Source organism: Haplochromis burtoni, unplaced genomic scaffold (assembly GCF_018398535.1).
Source record: "Haplochromis burtoni strain Fernald_Lab_line unplaced genomic scaffold, NCSU_Asbu1 Contig_263, whole genome shotgun sequence".
NCBI lineage: Eukaryota > Metazoa > Chordata > Actinopteri > Cichliformes > Cichlidae > Haplochromis > Haplochromis burtoni.
Window position 1 is genome coordinate 487,723 of NW_024582624.1, and position 20,672 is coordinate 508,394.

Below are 20,672 nucleotides of genomic sequence, written 5' to 3' on the forward strand. Positions count from 1 at the left end.
GGAATTTCTGATACAGTTAAACATTTTAATTTACAAATTAGTGCACAATGATGTTTGTGTTCTGCTGTAATCACATTTGTTGCAGACCCAATAAACTTGTTTTTGTAAAATAAGTATCTCACATGCCAAAAATTTTAATAACTTTTAAGTTCTTAACAATTGTACACGGCAGTAATGAGTTGTAATTAGTAGAAGGTCTCTCGGATCTTTGCTTGCAGACTGTCACAAGTCTTCTTGGCATCTCCCAGCAACATAGATGTGTTGGGCTTGTAGAAAATGGGGTTATCTACTGCAGCGTAGCCCACACCCAAAGTACGCTTCATCACTATCACCTGGTGGTAATAGTAAGAAAAGAAGGTGGTATATGATTAGATTTTTCTTATTTTGGTACCATATCCTCAAACACATTTCATCTAATAAAGGCAGACCAACCTGTTTGGACTTCCACACCTCCAGGACCGGCATGCCAGCAATTATAGAGTTGGGATCTTCTTGCGCCGCCGAATTCACCGTGTCATTGGCACCGATGACCAGCGTCAAGTCTGTCTCTGTGGGTCATAAACATTTACACGTTTACGCACAAGGCGGATGAACTCAAACTCCGGCGCTGCACTAATCTCCCTCCACCATAAACAGAACCATGTGTGTCAGCCTGCGTGCCTGGTTGCTAAGAAAACAATGAGTGTTGTCCTAATAACTTGGCACATCCAAGTATCCAGACATAACATGTGGCCACTTCAAGCGCAGATGAAAAGGAACGGATGCGTTTATTACAAGTCACCAATCGAGTAATTTAATCCAACACCTCCCTGCCAAAGTGACAGCCGTGTAACGGTAAATATAACAGATCTTTCTAGAATTTATTTTTAAAAACGGAGCTTGCCTGGGAAGTCGTCATTGATCTCATCCATCTCCAGGACCACGTCATAGGGAACGCCAGCCTCGGCCAAGAGTACGTTCAGCTGGCCGGGCATACGACCGGCCACTGGGTGGATGCCAAACCTGTTGGAGATGTTACAGCACATCACTGATTTTTCACTGAAAACTTGTCTCACACACACACACTGATAAAAGAATGTCCTGCCTTGTGTGTGTATATACGTGTGTACAAACTAACCTCACAGTCTTGCCTTGTTCCTTCAGCATCTTCACCATATCTGCAATAGGATACTGGGCTTTGGCCGCACACAGACCCCAACCTAACAACATAAATATAGAAACTTGCAATAGCTGAGCAAATTGGCCTCTTGAACTTAGTAGGAATATAATGGTTATATCCTATCTAGATACGCCATAATCCCTTTAGGTTGCTTGAGTCTCCTGTCAAGCAGCTTTTCTTTTATTGGATGGGTGCCTGGTCATAGATAAGCATTTCACAGCTATTGTTCATTTCTAAATGACAGGCACAGCAGTCCTGCAGGACAACAGTAAAGCCACATATTCATCACCCTTCATTCCTTCTTTTGTCCTCCACCACCACAAGACTCCTCTCTGTGTTAAATCATAGCAGTCAAAAGTCTGAGAGACATTTTTCTAAGGAAAACTTTTGCATGTGTGGTGTGCATTGGGGTCCCCTGCGTGCAAAGAGCTAGTTACCCTCTGTCTGCATAACCCCTGCTTAACCCTGGTGGTCAGGTACCTTCTAGAGTTCAGCATTACCCCTAATCGAGTTTTTCCAAGCCAGTGACTTGTATCCTGTATCTTCTATAATTCCCCAAACAGCCGGAGCCTTCTGTTTCCTCACTGCCGTGCTTTGTTGTTGACAGCACATGGAGAGTCTGGACCGAATAGCCCTTATGATTTTTCACTGTTTCTCTAATCAAACCAGCATGTTCGACCACACAGCTGTCTCTGCACCGATTCGGAGCCATTGGAAAAAAAAAACAGCAATCCTGGTATCCAAGCTACACGGAGTGGTTCCTCTCGCACAGGCCGTTCAACAGCTACTCATTTGTCAGACAAGTCTGGCTTTTCTGCTTAATAAATCATGATGTGGGCATTATCTCACACTCTGAAATCCAAACCACCATTATTTAGGCCCCGTGGACAGTTTGTGAACAAACTACTCCCTCTTGTGGTCACTACAGTTCAGCATTCTGAGTTTAATGAAAACGCTACCATCAGATGCCTGACCATTTCCAAGTACTCTGCAAAACATTTGGGCTTTCCCAGAGCTGTTTTTGATCTCACAGAGCAACTTTTTTTGCTTGGTTTTTTTGGTCAGGTGAAAGCAGTTATGTGGGAGATAGATGATGGTACTGATCTAAACTAATGATCTGAAAAATGACATTTGGACTCCACGCCATCTACTGACAGGAGCACCAATATAAATCTCTTATGTTAGTCCAAGTTTCTTTCTACACCTGTCGACACCCGTCTCTAAAGGGCTCCATCTGTTTCCAGCACCGTCTCCACCCTCAACTGGGGGGAAAAGGTTTTTCTACTTATGTAGAAGATTTAAAGCTTCCACCAAAATTTGCTTACAGACAAAGTGGCAAATGACAAAAGTAGCTGATCTTTGAAGAAAAATATAAATCATGGTGGAGCATTCTTCCAATGCACTGATTGCAAGCTGGCTTTAGCCCAAATTCTAACAGTTTATATCAGTTTACATAATTTCTTGTGCAGCACTAAAAAAAATATTTTCCCCCAGATGAAACAACTTATAGCTAAGGACTTCAAAAATGAGGAAACTTTGGGTGAAGCACAGTGTTATCTAACTTGCTACCTGCTCTTCATGTCTGCTTAAGACTTAATTAACAACTGATAACACAACACACCTGAAACCATTGATGGAGTGCCAAAAACAGTTTCTTAAATGGCCATTTGAAGCTAACACAAAGAAATAGACATACCAAAACACTTTGTCTCCATTTTAACTCATCTGTTTAAATTCAATCTTTGAGCTTAAAGACATGGCTTCATTAACACATAGATGCCGTTACAGGTGGCTATATATCTGTCTGCTGGCCTTCACCTCAGCTAATTCATTTTGCTGGAAACCCTTCAAACGTGAGACCCAGGGAGCCAGAACTGGCCAGCCAAAGAATCCAAGCTAGCCCACCGAATCAGCTATGGAAAAGACTTACAGCTTTTCCTACTAATAAAGACCTTCCACATCGATTATACCAAAGTAAATTAATAGATAAGCAGATCACAGAAACATCCCGTTTTTATGCTTTACAATCTTTTTTTAAAAGGACATTATCAGTCTCTTAAATAAACAAAGGGGATTTCAACCAGCCCACTTAAGCTCAAAGTAGGCCGTACGTGGCACAATGTAAAATGAGTTTGACATCCTTCCTTTAGCCCTGCATTTGTAATGCTTATCTGATAAATAATATGGCACGCTCTGAGACAGCCAATTAAAAAAAATTAAATAAAATCCAAGATCCAGTTCAGTGAGTAAGATTGCATTATTTTACCTGCATGTTACATAGTATACACAGTAGACGTTTATTATGCATTTTCTTAGTGCATTATGCTCAAGTTGTTCTCCATATTGGACATGGCCCAATGACTCGTCATTTTAAAAAAAAATGAAAAGAAATGATGTATCTTCATTCACTGCAACCTGGAATCCCTCCCCAATCAAACAGGGTGTTACACCAAAAACCTCCTTAGAATAGCTTTGGTCACTAGATTGCTGTGGTCAACCATATTTTGCCACCATTAACTACAGTGGGGCAAAAAAGTATTTAGTCAGCCACCGATTGTGCAAGTTCCCCCACTTAAAATGATGACAGAGGTCAGTAATTTGCACCAGAGGTACACTTCAACTGTGAGAGACAGAATGTGAAAAAAAAATCCATGAATTCACATGGTAGGATTTGTAAAGAATTTATTCGTAAATCTAGGGTGGAAAATAAGTATTTGGTCACCTCAAACAAGGAAAATCTCTGGCTCTCACAGACCTGTAACGTCTTCTGTAAGAAGCTTTTCTGTCCCCCACTCGTTACCTGTATGAATGGCACCTGTTTGAACTCATCATCTGTATAAAAGACACCTGTCCACAGCCTCAAACAGTCAGACTCCAAACTCCGCCATGGCCAAGACCAAAGAGCTTTCGAAGGACACCAGGAAAAGTATTGTAGACCTGCACCAGACTGGGAAGAGTGAATCTACAATAGGCAAGCAGCTTGGTGTGAAAAAATCAACTGTGGGAGCAATCATCAGAAAATGGAAGACATACAAGACCACTGATAATCTCCCTCGATCTGGGGCTCCACGCAAGATCTCATCCCGTGGGGTCAAAATGATCATGAGAACGGTGAGCAAAGATCCCAGAACCACACGGGGGGACCTGGTGAATGACCTGCAGAGAGCTGGGACCAAAGTAACAAAGGTCACCATCAGTAACACACTACAACGGCAGGGAATCAAATCCCGCAGTGCCAGACGTGTTCCGCTGCTGAAGCCAGTGCATGTCCAGGCCCGTCTGAAGTTTGCCAGAGAGCACATGGATGATACAGCAGAGGATTGGGAGAATGTCATGTGGTCAGATGAAACCAAAGTAGAACTTTTTGGTATAAACTCAACTCGTCGTGTTTGGAGGAAGAAGAATACTGAGTTGCATCCCAAGAACACCATACCTACTGTGAAGCATGGGGGTGGAAACATCATGCTATGGGGCTGTTTTTCTGCCAAGGGGACAGGACGACTGATCCGTGTTAAGGACAGAATGAATGGGGCCATGTATCGTGAGATTTGAGCCAAAACCTCCTTCCATCAGTGAGAACTTTGAAGATGAAACGAGGCTGGGTCTTCCAACATGACAATGATCCAAAACACACCGCCCGGGCAACAAAGGAGTGGCTCCGTAAGAAGCATTTGAAAGTCCTGGAGTGGCCTAGCCAGTCTCCAGACCTCAACCCCATAGAAAATCTGTGGCGGGAGTTGAAAGTCCGTGTTGCTCGGCGACAGCCCCAAAACATCACTGCTCTCGAGAAGATCTGCATGGAGGAATGGGCCAAAATACCAGCTACTGTGTGTGCAAACCTGGTAAAGACCTATAGTAAACGTTTGACCTCTGTTATTGCCAACAAAGGTTATGTTACAAAGTATTGAGTTGTATTTTTGTTATTGACCAAATACTTATTTTCCACCCTGATTTACGAATAAATTCTTTACAAATCCTACCATGTGGATTCATGGATTTTTTTTTTCACATTCTGTCTCTCACAGTTGAAGTGTACCTCTGGTGCAAATTACTGACCTCTGTCATCATTTTAGGTGGGGGAACTTGCACAATCGGTGGCTGACTAAATACTTTTTTGCCCCACTGTATAAGAGCAGCGCAAGGTTATCACCAGCAGTTTGGGGGGAAACAAACAAAAATAAAACAGCACATTTTCCCTATCAGCCTGTAGATGCCAGAAAGTCACTGTCTAACCTCTAGGCTTTTATGAGTAGGGTCTTCATTCACTTGATCCAACATGACGACACAGGATTCTTCTTCTCTCGCTCTCCCTCTCTCTTCTCCTTTCGGCGTCTCCCTTTAGTGGTCGCCACAGCAATTCATCTGCCTCTATCTCACCCCTCCCCAGCATCCTCGTCTGTCACACCCACCCTCTGCATGTCCTTCTTCACTACATCATGAATCTTCTCTGTGGTCTTTCTCTTTTCCTCTTGCCCAGTAGCTCCATCTTCAACATCCTTTGTCCAATATATCCACCATTCCTCTTTTGCCCATCTCTGAACTATATCAGCTTTGCGTCTCCAACTTTGTTTCCAAACTGATCAGCCTGCTCTGTTCCTCTGATGTACCCAAATGAAAATCTTAGCATCTTCAGCTCTGCCAACTCCATTTACACTTCCTATGTCCTAGTCTCCAAACCATACATTACAGCAGGTCCCTCTACCATCTTGTAAACCTTTCCTTTCACTCCTGCTGCTATCTTTCTGTCAAAAATCATCTCAGTCTTTCCACTATCCTAAATCTCCACCTGCTCCACCCTGCCTGAACCCTTTTCTTCACCTCTCTTGTGCACTGTCCATTGCTTTTGGATGGTCGGATACACTGCTAATCAAACTAGATAGTGCAACCTAATAACTAAATACAGTCACTTACAAGTGGGGTACTATTGTGGTAATATAGGTACCTACATTAAACGAAACAAACTGATAAAAGATCAGTTTCACAGATTGGTTGGTTAGAAAAAGTTACCAATGACAAAGCTGAAAATTACATTCCTCAACAGTGCTTCGAGACATCTGTAAAACAGTGTGTACCTGGAGTAATGATGATGTTGTTGGCTTCTTTGATTATGTCAATGGTTTGGTCCACATTGACCTCGGTGTGAGTGCCAACAATCTCCATGGGCTTACCACCCAATGTTGAGGTGGTGCCGTACCCGCCCAGGATCACGTTTGGCAGGGAGCGGTTCATAGCCTTGAGGAAGAAGCAGCCCAGTGACACATTTGTATCCTTTTACTTCATGCACAATGCTGGAAATGTGCATCTACTCACCACACACATGATGTAGGAGAGGATTGCACCAGAGGAGCCAATCAGCGCTCCAACAATTGTCATGAGATTGTTGTCAAGCAAGAAGCCTTCGGCACATAGTGCCCATCCTGAGTAGCTGTTCAGCACAGTAATGACCACAGGCATGTCAGCACCTCCGATGGCTGCTGTTAGCGTTACACCCTATGACAGGTTGAATCAGAAAAACAAAACAAAAAACAAACAAGTATTTTAACATATTCCAAGTTAGATAAAACAATACTTACATTAAAAATCAACTGCTGAAATGTAAATTCACTGAAAGAGATGTTGCCAATCCCCCCCACCCCCTGCCTGTTGGCAGCTTTAATAATGGTCACAAACTCACCATGACAGTGGAAAGCCCAGACACTCCCAGCAGGCACCCCATGCCAGTACCATAACTGGAACTAAGCATAAAGGGCACCATGCCTCCAACAGATGCTGCCATCAGACTGGCATTCAGCATGTGCCGTCCAGGTAGCAGCAGGGGGGCAGAGCTCAAAAGACCTACAACCAAAAAACACATTTTTCAGAGAGGGAAGAGAAACTGTTCTCACACTTTTGTAGGGTTTAAAAGGAACAAGACAAAACAAGTGAGCGTGCTTTTCTTTAACCAGTGTCAGGTGTCTTTGAACCCTCAGACTTATCTGCGAAAGCCTCTAATCAGCTGTCTGAGCATCTGTCTCATCCACAAATCAGCCAGCAACCCTCTACCAACCACAGCCATCCAGTCACTGGCCTGCCCTTCCCATGGCAAATTACCAGAGAGCTTCTCATGTGTTCCTCTTGATTGGTCGGCCTAAAGCGCAAATTAGAGAGTGCTGACACTTACACAGAAACTCTTGGATTTAAGAGGGGATCTTTGGCTTTCAGTAGATGAAAGGAACAATCAGCAGCCGGCCAGACAACCTGATGTGTTTTCATAGAGATTTGTGTGTAATAAGAAGAGCTGTGGTCAGATCTGACAGGGACTGACCTCGTCAGATATGGACTGACAATGTGCAAATGAGAGATTAGTGTCAGATCGATTACCTTGAAGCTTGCCATAGGCCACCAGTGATCCACTGAATGTGACGCCTCCGATGTAAGTGCCCAGGTAAGCCACAGTCTTGAGCACACCTGCAGCTGGGTGAGTATCCAGGTGAGGGTACTCAATCATATACTCGGCAATGCATGTGAGAACAGCCGCCAGGCCCACAAGGCTGTGGAAAGCTGCCACAAGCTGGGGCAAGTCTGAGATTTCAATACGCTTGGCAATGGTCAGACCTGTAGTTGAGATATGAAGAAAGTAAAAAAAATAATAATTTTAAAAAAGCAGCCAAAAAAAGTTAAACACCAGAACTACACTTCGCATGCACATTGGCAGAGTCTGACTGCTAGAAACATTTAGGGCATTGAAAAAAATCATGAAATTAAAAAAAGAAGAAAGAAAAAAGGGGAAAAAATGGTTAAAAGGCAGACACCTGCTTCTAGTTATGGGGCCTGTTCTTCAAAAGGTAATCCTAGGAGTTCAAAGTTGAGGATTTAATTGCGTTTTCTTGAAAACTAAGCGGCTCTTAATGCTGTGTGTATGCGCTCATTCTTAGGATGATTACACTGCCATTCATCTTCCTGCTTCTTAAATTACGATTAACATGTACAACAGAGTGATTGATGCATGTTATGAATTAGCTATACTGGAGGAGCTAATAACGAAACAAACCGCTAGACTTCAGAGGAGTCATGCCGAAACTTGATCAATTTATTTTTTATTGAAAACTGAAACTTTGAGGTGCTACGTTATTTGCAAGTCTCCTTCACATGACCCAATGAAACAGCAGGGCATACCGCTTGAGTTGTTCCAAGATGAAATTAGAAGCGCTGTGAAGCTACAGTGGGCATTTTGCAGCACAAGAGGTTTTTTTGGGGGGCAGTTTAAGTAAAGAAATATCAGTGAACACAATATCATATCCATTTTAGTTGAATGCATGGAGCCACCTACCCAGGGTTCCCCCACCGGCCATAGCCAGAGACATCTGAGACAGCAGCTCCGGTGAGGGTTTGAGGGCACCGAGGGTGGCAGCAAGGCCCCCTGCCACTCCCATCATGCCGAGGGCGTTCCCCAAGCGACTGCTGCTCTGGGCAGACAGGCCGGCCAGCGCCCCGACACAGCACAAACCTGAGCCCAAGTACATCATCTGAGGAGAAAAAGTGAGAATCAGCATTTTATCATAGCTACGTGTTGAGATCAATAAGTCATCAAAGAATCGAGAAGCAGGATGAAAATTAGTTTAAAGATGAGAGGTAATTCCAATTAAATGAAAGCTTCTGATCTAGACCTGACATCAAAGTGGACCCAGTCTGTTAATCTACAAGGTTTGGGTTTTTTTTGTTTTTTTGTTTTAAATAGTCTTACATTCTACTTAATATCTTTGCATGGCTCACACTTAGAGAAAATCCCTATACAGCCTCTACCAGGCCTTGATGCAGCCCCACAGTGAACTCCCCAAAAAGCTTAATAGGTTCTCTAGGGCGCATCGTTCCAAAACCAGCTGAGAGATCCTCCCAGTACAGCATGCCCAAACACTTCACCTTGGAGGTCTCTAACCAGATGCATCTCAGAAAATTCAAATATTTAAAAGAAGTTCAGCATTTCCCATCAGTTAGTTACAACAAGTGAAAATTTTATATATTGTAGACTCAAAAAAAATATGTCATTAGAAGAACAGTATAAATACCTGTAAATGATTCAGCCTACTTAATACACACAACCACAATCATGGAGAAGACTGCTGACTGGACACTTGTATAGATGATTATCACTGAGTCTCTTCTCAAGCAGGATCATTGACTCTTTTCATAGAAGGTCATTAGTATAGCACATCAAAACACGTTAATGGAAAGTTGACTGAAATGGAAAAGTGTGGTAGTAACAAGAAAAGTGTCCACAGGTAATAGGGACGCCTGCAGCCTTGAGAGGTTTGTTAAAAAAGAAGTTGATTCAAGAGCTTTGGAGAACGAGTGGACTGAGGCTGGGGTTTGATCTTCCTAAGATCAAACAAAGATCAGAGACAAAGTCAAAAGCATCTTACCTGGGTCAATCTGAAAAATGACTGGACTATTGTGCAGTGGTCCGAAGCCTCTTTTCAGATCCAAGTAAATTTCGCTTTTTATTTCTAAATCAAGGTCCAAGAGTCTGGAGGGAGCGCAAAGAGGCACACAAGCCGAGGTGTTTGAAATCCAGAGTGAATTTCCTGCAGTCTGATGGTTTGAGATGCCACATCATCTGCCGGTGTTGCTGATGTTTGGTCCACTGTGTTTTATCAACTCCAGAGTCAGTGCAGCTGTCTGCAAGGAGGCCTTAGAGAGCTTCAAGTTTCCATCTGCTGAAAAGCTTTATGGAGATGTTGATTTTCTTTTCCCAGCAGGACACGTCACCTTCACACAGTGCCAAAACTAGAACCAAATGGCCTGCTGACCATGTTATTACTGTGCAAGACGGGCCAGACAACTTGACCTGATGAGAAACACCTGATCCAATACAGACAAGCTATCAAAGTAGCATGGGCTTCAGAAACAACTCAACAGATCCACAAGCGGATTGCCACCATGGCAACCTGATGCAGTAATTCATGCAACAATCCAGTACTGAGAGCAAGAACAAACACACTCTTCAGAAGTTGGACATTTCTGTATTTGAAATCCTTTTTTGATCGCGCTTAACTTTTCTATTAAACTGACATAACTGCATTTATGTTCATATATGGTAAGCCATATTTAAAGTTAACATAATATTTCAGTTTCAGTCTAATAAATATAAAAATTTAATTATGCATTCATTTCATGGTATCTTCATTTTGTAAGATACAAATTTATACATGAAATTAGATGCACTTTCTAGCAAGCAGAGGTCACCACACTAAAGTACAAGACAGAGTACCATCTACTCTACAACAGCGGTCCCCAATCCCCGGGCCACGGTCTATGAGTCGTTGGGTACAGGTCCGCGAGAGTTATGGCTCGGGTGTGAAATTTATGGTTTTCAGGGTTTTTATCATTAACTCGGTTTCCCTCAGTCTTTTCCAGTGTCTTATGAATAAAACTTTTTTGCTACCAGTACAGGTTTTATTTTGTTGATTAGTACAACAAATCCAAGACATGTTAAAGGCCGGTCCGTGAAAATATTGTCAGACATAAACTGGTCTGTGGCACAAAAAAGGTTGGGGACCGCTGCTCTACAACCAATTAATTTCACTGTCAAGCTACTTAATGCACATTACATTAAGTAGGGGATTGTCAGTGGAAACAAATCTGAGTGAGATGACATGATGTGCATCGTCTCACCTGCTCGATGCTGTACCCAGCAGCCACAGAGGCTCCATATCCTCCAACAAATGTAGCCCCAGGCAGCAAATACAGGTAATTGTACTCAGGAGGGTCGGTGGGGCGTTTAAACATGTCCAGCATCCTCTGGGTGATCAGAAAACCACCTGCACAGGTGCACAAATAAATGAATGAATTAGCCGTTTTCATTTGTTTGGGTGGGAAATTATTTATGTTCACTGAAGCCATTTTTGTGTCCAGTGTTGAATGTCACACCAGCAATGTTGATGGAGGAAACGAAGGCAGCAGCCAGAGCAAGACTCTCCGGCAGGGAAGAAGGTGTGAGACCTCCACCCATCAGCACCAGGCCTCCCACCGCAGTCAGACCTGACAGAAAAGAATTTGTTAACAAATAAAAAGGAATCACTCAAATATCACCACATCTATACAGATTTTCATGACTTTAATGAGTTCTGACCTGAGATGGCATTGGTGACGGACATGAGAGGTGAGTGCAGAGCGGGGGTCACACCCCACACAGTGTGGTATCCCACTATCCCACCCAAACCAAAGGTGGTGACCATCTGAGTGAAAGCAGCATTGGGCGAGATGATGCCCAGAGCCAGACAGGTAGACAGGCCTAGAGAGAGACAGAGCAAGGCAGTGTTGCTGTTGCCATGTTTGTGCTTTCCCTGCTGCTGTAGTTTCAAGTTTGGTTTCCAGTCCCTTCTTAACCATTGAAGGAATGGAATAACTGAATAAGACAAATAAACATGTCGTTTTATTACCAGCTATTATGATTCATAGTTTCTCTGAAAGAAGTGAAGCGAAATGTTTGAATTTACTGAAAAATATATTCATCGCTGTGCTCGGTTACAGGGGGGCTTCCAAAGGTCACAGTAAGATCTGTTACAATGACTTGTTTTAAAAATGGAAAAATTACAAAGTCAGACTGGAAAGTAAAGGATTTTTCCCCTCATGAATCTTACAATGAAATCCCAAAGAGACATGCTTAAATTGCAAATTGCTTTTCTTGTCCACATACAAAGGTTTCCAGCACATATCCATTATGTAGAAAAGCAGTCCCACTTTACATTTCTTAGTTTTTGGCATACTTGCCATACCCAAATGTTTCAGATCAAACAGATTTTAATATTGGATAACCTGAGTAAACAGGTTTTTAAGGGGGAAAAAGCCATCCCAACCTACCTGAAACTTCTATGTGAAAAACCACCTCCCCCCTAAATGTAATAACTGGTTGAGCCACCCTTGGCAGCAAGAACTGCAATCAAGCATGTGCAAAAACTGGAAATGGGTCTCTCGTGACTGTGGAGGAATTTTGGCCCACTCTTCTTTGCAGAATTGTAATTCAGCCACATTGGAGGATTTGAGCACGAATAACCTGTTTGACCTCCTAAGACCCAAACTTCATGGTATGCATTTGTAATTTCGCTTTGCCATTTGGGCTGATTGGGAGCTGATGAATGTAACAACAAAGAGTTACGCAATTTATTTTTTTTAACTGATTTTTGTTTCTGAGAAAAATGAGAGCCACATATGAGGACATTCACATTAAATTTCGATTGAACAGTGGCAGCATGATGTCCTCGTAAGTGGATATCAGGCCCTTGTAGAGCAAAATTGAGTATTTTGGTCTAGACAACCCAAAATGTGATGTCCACATATGTGGATGCCAGGTCCTAGGAGGTTAAGGTCAAGCATCTAAATCTGATTCAAGTCCACAATTTGATTAGACAACTCCAAAACCTTCATTTTGTTTTTTTAAGACATCAACAGATGGACTTTCTGGTGTATTTTCGGATCACTGTCCTTCTGCATAACCCAAGTGTGCTTGAGCTTTGGGCTATAAACTCATGGCCAGACATTCTCCTTCAGGATTTTCTGGTAGAGAGCAGAATTCATTGTTCCATCAGTTATGGCGAGTTGTACAGGTCTTGAAACAGCAAAGCAACCCCTGACCATTACATTACCACCACCATGTTTGATTGCTGGTATGATGTTCTTTTCATTAAAGGCTGTGTATGCCAGATGTAACTGGACTCACATCTTCCAAAGATTGTTTTAACTTTTACCTGAAAGGCCAGGTAGGTTTGGGTAGCTTTTTTCCTTAATAAACGAAATAATCATTTAAAAACTTCTGCATTTACTTAAGTTATCTTTGTCTAATATTAATGTCACACTAACACAAACCATTTAAACTAGGGGTGTCCAACTTGAGTCCTCGAGAGCTACTGTCCTGCAGCTTTTAGATCAGGGGTAGGCAACTTCAGGCCTCGAGTGCCGGTGTCCTGCAGGTTTTAGATGTGTCCTTGATCCAACGCAGCTGATTCAAATGGCTAAATTTCCTCCTCAACATGTCTTGAAGGCTGTATCCCAATTCAGGGTCTGCAGCCTTAAAGGCCGCATTTTAAGGCCGATTACGTCACCGCGACGCGACGAAGGCTGTCCCAATTCGAAGGCTGCTCGAAATGCGGCCCCCAAATGCGTCCTTCATTTCCCTGAATTTTAAGGACGTGGCAGTGTAGACTTCGTGGTCCAATATATCCCAGAATGCATAGCGTGGCGGTGGGTGTGGATAACTTTGCCGAAAACAAACGGCGGATGAGGGGCGGCCGAAGAGTAAACTTTAAGTACTGAATATCATGTCACTTATTTATGTGCAAATGTTTAATAACGAAGAACATTAAAACATTACTGCTGGCCACATGTCGGCAAAGTTATGTGACATTAGTAACGTTTGTACTAACTTGGTTTTAAAGCCTTTAATTTAAAATATACGCTGTTCAATAGCTGAGCTTAATCTTACAGAGAATGATCAAAGCTCATGTAGAAACAAACAAACAAATGAACAAAAGATTTTCTCCTTCATTTCTGTCAAACACAGCTCTATGATTTAGTATCATGGTTGCTAAGCAACCTGGGTAGCGCAACGGCGGCTAGACCGTCCCATTTCACAAGCCTCGCACTTCCGGCCTTAGCGGTCTTTAAGTACGCGGCCCTTGAGGATCGTTGAGGCTGCGTACTTTAAGGCTGCAGACCCTGAATTGGGATACAGCCCATGTTCTCGAGAGGTCTGGGAATGAACTAATCATTTGATTCAGGTGTGCTGACCCAGGGTGATATCTAAAACCTGCAGGACACTGGCACTCGAGGCCTGGAGTTGCCTACCCCTGTTTTAGATGCATCCCTACTCTAACACAGCTGAATCAGATGGTTGGATTACCTCTTTTCAGCATGCCATCCAGTTTGGCAAAGGCCTGATAACAAGCCAGTATTTGATTCAGGTGTGTTGGAACAAGGATGCGCTTAAAAGCTGCAGGACAGTAGCTCTCGAGGACTGGAGTTGGACACCCCTGATTTAAACCAAAAGATAGTGAAAATTGATATTTTACTTTAATTGGATTATTTGCATGCTTTAATTTCAGTACAAATTAATGTTTTACACAGAACAAATCCTCTCAGTGAAGCCAAATAAAGCAGTGCTAAATGTCCCAGAAGTCTGAATACTTCTGTGTTTGTGTTTAACCTGCAGTGTAGACACCAGCAGAGGTCATGGTGCGGTTAAAGGGCGAAACGGACGCCACTTTCTCGGCCTCCAACTCTGCAACCGTTTTCTGTTTCACCGGCGATGGCGGGACTGTTTTTGGAAGGGGTGATGGGAACATGTTCTTGCCTTCCTGAATGCACCAGAAAACACACAAGAAGACCAGAGTGAGGAGAGAGGAGTCCACAAAAGATTTGCGTGAGAAACAGACATCAAGACTTTCACACAGTGGGTGAGCTCTCGAACACGAACTCGTGGACGGCACAGGGGATTACGCTAAACAAAAAAGCAATCACGAACCAGTTAGCAGTGGTTTTGAAAGATAAATTCTCTTTTAAGGGGCTGAATAATGCTTAGTGTAACAAGAGGTAAGCTGATATGTCCTATTGAGGTTGCGTGCTTATTCTGCCATAAACAATGTGTCAAAGCTAAATTCCTGGAAAAGTGTATTTTGAAACGTTCATAACATTCTTGCTGGGATCCAACTTGAGCTATTCCCAGCTGGGACTCTGTTTTGGTACTCAATTGGCGCTCTAGCCAAGCATGACAGGATCTGACAGCGCATGCTGAGAGGGAAGGAGGGATGCCAGTGGGGATGGAAGCTGACAGGAGACAGTCACACGAAAAAAAAAAAACTCCACCTTCATAACAAGAGTCCCACGGATGACGTGGTCAATTGTTCCATAATCAAATTCTTCTTTGGGCTCATAGTGGAAGTATTCCTTGTCTGGACTAATGGCCTTCAGAAGCTTCAGTATGTTGTTTGAATATAGACTGCTGGCTTGGGTGGCCATGCGGCTGGGCAGGTCTGAGTAGCCGATGTGTGTTACTCCCTAGTTAACAAAAAAGTACATTATTCATACATAAATAAATCATATATATCCCAAATCAGAAATACATCTTTTGCATTCCTTAAAATTATCCAGTTTATCCAAATGTGCAAGCTAGGCCAAAACGTACCCTGTAAACATGCAGCTGTCCGGGCTTTGTGGTCTCGATGTTGCCCCCTGCCTCTGCAGCTAGATCCACCACTACAGAGCCATCCTTCATAGACTCTACAAACTCCTTTTTGATCAGTATGGGTGCACGCTTCCCTGAGTGAACATAGGACCACAGGTAGAAGGGAATGAGATGCATCAAACAGCATCATGCTGTGTAACAAAGAGGATAGTCAATCCGTATTAAAGATGTAGTGACCCTCATGAAAGCGACATTATGGGGTTGATGGGGCTTAAGCCATAGACAGTATAGAAAAATTGGACGAGGCCACTGTGCCATCATACGTTGGTTAGTTAGATCTAGTTGCAAAGTCCAAAGCGGAGGCTTTTCACCATCGCCACCTCTTTTGAAAGTGATGAGTGAGGGGCAGACTAGCAGACAATTTACTCAAGTGTCAGCAGATAAAATTATACGTTGCTTATGTTTAGGACCAACTCCCACCAAGCCTACTGAGTCCTTAGCTGCTAGATTAAATAAAATAAGCCAACAGCGAGTGAAATTCTCAGCACACTTGCAGAGCAATATTTCATATGTTTATCTCTAATTGACGTTCAGTGTTGCTGTGGAAAAGATGAAATAAAAGCAAATAGTGATGAAACTTTTGATGCCAAACGATAAAGGCAAAAGTGGCTTAAAGTACCGATGTGACTCACCGGGAATCAGGGCAGTGCTGACAATAATGTCGACCTCTTTACACTGCTTGGCAAAAAGAGCCATCTCAGCCTCGATGAACTCCTTTGACATCTCCTTGGCATAACCGCCAACACCCTCGCCAGACTCTTTGAGGTCTACTTCTAAAGGCTCAGCCCCAAACGACTTGAACTGCTCCAGAGCAGCTGGCCTGAAAGTCAAGAAGCAGCCAGCCTATCAGCAAAATTCTGTCCATCATTAATAAGCCTGCAGTTTGAGGCGTTGCCAACCTTACCTGGTATCAAACCCTCTGACTATGGCTCCCATTGACTTAGCTGCCCCAGCTGCTGCCAAACCAGCCACTCCACCTCCAATAACCAGGACCTGTTTACAACAGAAACATCCAAATGTACCAAGATTTCACTTCACACTTCATTTTTTATTTTAAGTATACTGAAAGGAAAGAAAACGCTGTACTGACTGTCGAAATAGATCATGCTTGGTTGAGTAAAACATAGACTATTACCTTAGCTGGAGGCACTTTTCCTGCAGCTGTAATCTGACCAGTAAAGAACCTGCCAAAGTGGTTGGCAGCCAGAACTACAGCCTTGTACCTACATAACAAAAACTCAAGTCACATTTACATTAACTAAACAAACAGATGAAATCTGGACTTAAAAATAAATTTTTGTTTACCCAGCAATGTTAGCCATGGAACTGAGTGCATCGTAGCCTTGTGCAATGGTAACTCTGGGCACCTGATCCATGGCCAGCACAGTGCTCTGCCTCTGTGACAGCTTATTCATCAGCTCCTGGTTCTGTGCTGGATAGATGAAGCTCACCAGGGTGGATTTGGGTTTCAGGAGATCTACCTCACTCAAACTGGGGGCTCGAACCTAAACAGAAAAAAAAAATCTATTTTCCACTCACAATTAAATATAACTGACAGATATGTGGATCTAGTTTGCTTATGTAGCAGCAAATCAAAACATCAGTGCTCATTTTCACAAAGTATACAGATTACTCAAACCAGAGGAGAGTGGTTACTTTGACTGGAACATATCAGGAAGCTCAAAGTGATCATTGGTGTCAGATGCTGCACTGAGATGAGTTTATAGTATGAGGCCTTAAGAAGATTGTTGGTGATTACGGTTTCTGAGCTGTGAAGCTGCAAAGAAGAGTCTGATCTGCGGACCAAAGCATGCTGGGTACGAACCTTAAGGACCAAGTCTGAGCCGAGGGCTCCCTTAACATCAGTAATGGTGGCTCCGGCATCTCTGTACTGCTGATCGGAGAATTTTGATTCGTCCCCGGCACCGCTTTCCACCTGCACCCTGAAGCCCTGTTTGACCAGCGCCTGCACCCCAGCCGGAGACAGCGCCACGCGACGCTCATTCTGTAACGTCTCCTTAGGAACTCCAACCACCAGGTCCTTGTAGAGCACACCTGAGGTCAAAAAAACAAAAAAAAAAGAAAAAAAAAAAAAGAAGGAAAGAAAATTGGAACTTGTCACACAAAAAAAAATATACACAACAAGACATAAGTTTATACGTTTATCTTCTTTTACGCAACAACGCAGCAGGCATGCGCGTACAGCTGAGATTTGCGTTGCTGGAAACAGTATCAGGTTACACATTTCTCTCCCTACATGGTGTAGTGACCTCGCCACCATGGAGACATTATTAGCAGGTGATTGGCACCAGGCCAGCACACACACAGAGGCCCTGCAGTCCTATGCAGACACACTCCAAAGTCAAACTTAAAAGATTTCAGCAACTCAAAACTTTGACGAGCACTCTGTGCCGTGTGCCTCGCACACAGCACCGGCTCCATACACAAAAGGCTGTCATCAGAATCGGCCGCACTGCTGTCAAGTTTTTACAGGTCACCTTTAACTGACCTCTCGTCCGCTCTCACATGTTAGCAGCTCTCACGAGCAAAGCCGCCGTCTGCTTTATAGCAGCTTTCCCTATTTTGAGAACATCTCTAGCAACCTGCTGCAAACAGTTTGTGATCTGCAGTGGAAGTTTTCCACTCCTTTGGCCGGCCGGAGCTTGTCCTTGAGTGAACCGTTACGCTCTCATTCCTCAAGTCAGACACGAGAAAGCACGCAAGCCCAGCCTGTCCTCTGTGAAGCAGAGAGATTTGTAAATTTCCTACCTCTGGAGGCCTTTTGGTCCCATAACACAGGGAAAGTCCTGAAATGCCTCCTTCCAGGGAACTTCAGATGGACCCCTCGCTGGGACAGAATGACAGAGGAGCTACAGATGCAGCGGAGAAGGGTCGACATGGCTGCTGAGCGTCTGCCCTGAGGCTCCTTCTAAGCTCTTGATTACGAACACAAACAAGGAGAAGCAGAGGTTGGCGATAAGACGACACTACATCTGCTGTCAAATAAAAAAAGAACATAATTTTTTAAAAATACCCTCAAAGCAAGTCCCGGGCCCCCCTTTCCCCAAGTCACACACTCAGACTATGCGTGCTGCGAGGCCTACAAACAGCAGAGTGACATTTCAGCCGCACACACACATGCAGAGCACAGGGTTGATTACACACTCCAGGCTTCTCTTCGCGAGAACTGGAATTATGACGGCACAGGGGGGAAAGTGTGCCAAGTGTGGCCTGGTTGTTGTGAGCTGGAGAAGAGCAACCAGTGTGCAGATAACAAAGGGGGGGGCTGGAGGGGGGACAGCTCAGACACAGTCAAGACTGGAAAAAATGTGGTGTTTACAAATGTTGGTCTGTCTTATATAAAGACAAATAATGCCACAACCAGAAAGACAAAACAAAACACATGACTGTGGAAACTTGTCATACTTTGGTTGATGTTTTGATTTCTGAGTCACAACAACGTTTTGTTGTTTACCTTCCCTCCCATTCATTCATTCATTCATTTTACTGAATCACACTCAAATCACTGCTCCTCATTCTCCAGTAATCTAGTCACACACTCAAAGACCGGCTGATGGACTTGCTTGTTCTCACACTTGCCTTTCAGGTTTCCAGAAAGAGCGGGTTTCACAGCAGTGTCACCTGCGAGGTTCCTATACCCCCAAAATCCTTCCCGTCTGCTTGCAAGGAGAGACAGACGACCTTCCACAGTTTCCTTATCACTGCCCGGACTATTTGAGTATAAATAGTAAGCCCACGTGACTTCAGTCATCACCACCTCTGAAGCCGCTAAACTCCTTCAGGCCCTGCGCAGGCTGATACACTGCCACACTCCCACAGAATTAAGGGCTGGATTAAGACGCCCGGGAAGGAAGACACTGGCTGGTCATTTTATTTTAGAGCGGATGAACCGACCGGCTATGGTCCTTACTGTGCAATAAAGTAGCTGTTAAAACAGTATCAGTAAGAACAACCACTTTCAGTCTATCTTGGGCACAAGTAATTGGGGACTACCTGGTGTCGGTGTTGTTAATTAGGCCAGTGAGCATTTTCGTTTCTGCACACAAGGTGACGCCAGAGAGTCAGAGAACGCTGTCCCACCTGTAAATGGTTGGACGGCAAAAACTATTACTGCTCCCTCTCTTTGTTAGTCCCTGTCACGTGATAATGCAATCTTATCGGTTTATAAATTTATATTTACATTTATATTTACATAAAATCCCATAATTGCATTATAGATAGATAGATAGATAGATAGATAGATAGATAGATAGATAGGAACAATTAATAATAATGGTAATTACGGGAATAAAATCATTATTATATTATATTATATTATATTATTCTTTTTTTAATGTTTACTTGATATTTGAGGAATAACCTCAGTACAAAACATGCAGCCAAACATTTATTCACACAATAATAGGTCATTTTTAGCAGGTAGGTTTTTTAAAGTATCTTATCCATAGTTTTCTAATGATTGTTGTTTATGGCAAATTCTTTTTCACTTATTTTCATTCCAATCCTTAAACCTGACCATTTTCAGAGGAGTGTTTTTTGTTAAGCTAACCTAACTCTGACTTATGAATCATTCAAACATAAAAAGGCAAAAAAAGAAAAGAAAAAAAAAAGCATAAAAAGGCACCTTACTCAAGAGATGAACCCGCGTTGTGTCTACACATTACAGGCAATTTAGCAAAGAACCGATTTCAAATCTTTTCTTTGGAGAGTTTAGACCAGCAGCCTGTCACAAAACACATCATTTGTTCTCATTTGTTCGGTTGAATTTATGAATTAAAGCCAAAGATAACAAGTTTGACAGGCATAAAATTAGATCGACAAGTGGAGAACAACAGAAGAAGTGACAGGCCTAAAAAAAAAAACAAAAAAACAAATGTAGCAGACAAATTATATCTAAAAAATAATGTCCTTAAGAAACGGGGGGAAACAGCAAAGGCCTCACACAGGACGTGAGAGTTTCATGTGACCATTCAGTTGCTAAATTATTGAAGCAGTGTGCAGAACAAAAGGCAGCCAACATCCAAAGAAGAGCTTTGAATGTCTGTCTAGAAGCCTGGGGAACTATTCCTGAAGACTACGTAAAGAAATCACAAGAAAACCTGACTAAGATAGTTCAGACTGTGTTGAAGAATAAATATTCCTAAACATTCCAAATATTGACTTTTATGTTCACGAAAAATGTAAAAACTCTCTTTATGTCTTATATACTGTATTTCCTAGCAGAAGACTTTTACATAGTAAAGTATCGACGCGGAAGATTAGCGTCACCTCACGCAG

General features: G+C 42.9%; 1 protein-coding gene across 2 annotated transcripts; it reads right to left on the bottom strand.

The window, feature by feature from the left end:
* Positions 1 to 11: 11 nt before the first annotated feature.
* LOC102301083 (NAD(P) transhydrogenase, mitochondrial) lies at positions 12 to 19,108 on the bottom strand. Of its 2 annotated transcripts, none has more exons than XM_005939142.3 (22): positions 18,975 to 19,108; positions 18,144 to 18,310; positions 17,200 to 17,429; positions 16,680 to 16,879; positions 16,510 to 16,597; positions 16,279 to 16,367; positions 16,007 to 16,194; positions 15,315 to 15,448; positions 14,996 to 15,187; positions 14,337 to 14,487; positions 11,268 to 11,429; positions 11,066 to 11,176; positions 10,811 to 10,956; positions 8,469 to 8,664; positions 7,520 to 7,753; positions 6,834 to 6,994; positions 6,470 to 6,649; positions 6,232 to 6,391; positions 1,118 to 1,199; positions 884 to 1,002; positions 433 to 548; positions 12 to 332 (listed from the first exon to the last, which is right to left on the bottom strand). In XM_005939142.3, exons 2-22 carry the CDS (start codon positions 18,271 to 18,273, stop codon positions 186 to 188), a joined length of 3,216 nt encoding a protein of 1,071 aa, XP_005939204.1. In that variant the 5' UTR covers positions 18,274 to 18,310; positions 18,975 to 19,108; the 3' UTR covers positions 12 to 185. The 2 variants fall into 2 exon arrangements, with proteins under 2 accessions (XP_005939204.1, XP_005939203.1); XM_005939141.3 differs by lacking the exon at positions 18,975 to 19,108 and adding an exon at positions 18,409 to 18,565.
* Between the last annotated feature and the right edge of the window lie 1,564 nt (positions 19,109 to 20,672).

Excerpts from the sequence above, each read along its gene's own strand:
- LOC102301083 (XM_005939142.3), bottom strand. The coding sequence starts at position 18,273 with ATGTCGACCCTTCTCCGCTGCATCTGTAGCTCCTCTGTCATTCTGTCC. Across the intron at positions 16,598-16,679 it reads TCCATGGCTAACATTGCTGG|GTACAAGGCTGTAGTTCTGG; the intron begins GTAAACAAAAAT and ends TTTGTTATGTAG. Across the intron at positions 15,188-15,314 it reads GACAGCTGCATGTTTACAGG|GGAGTAACACACATCGGCTA; the intron begins GTACGTTTTGGC and ends TTTGTTAACTAG.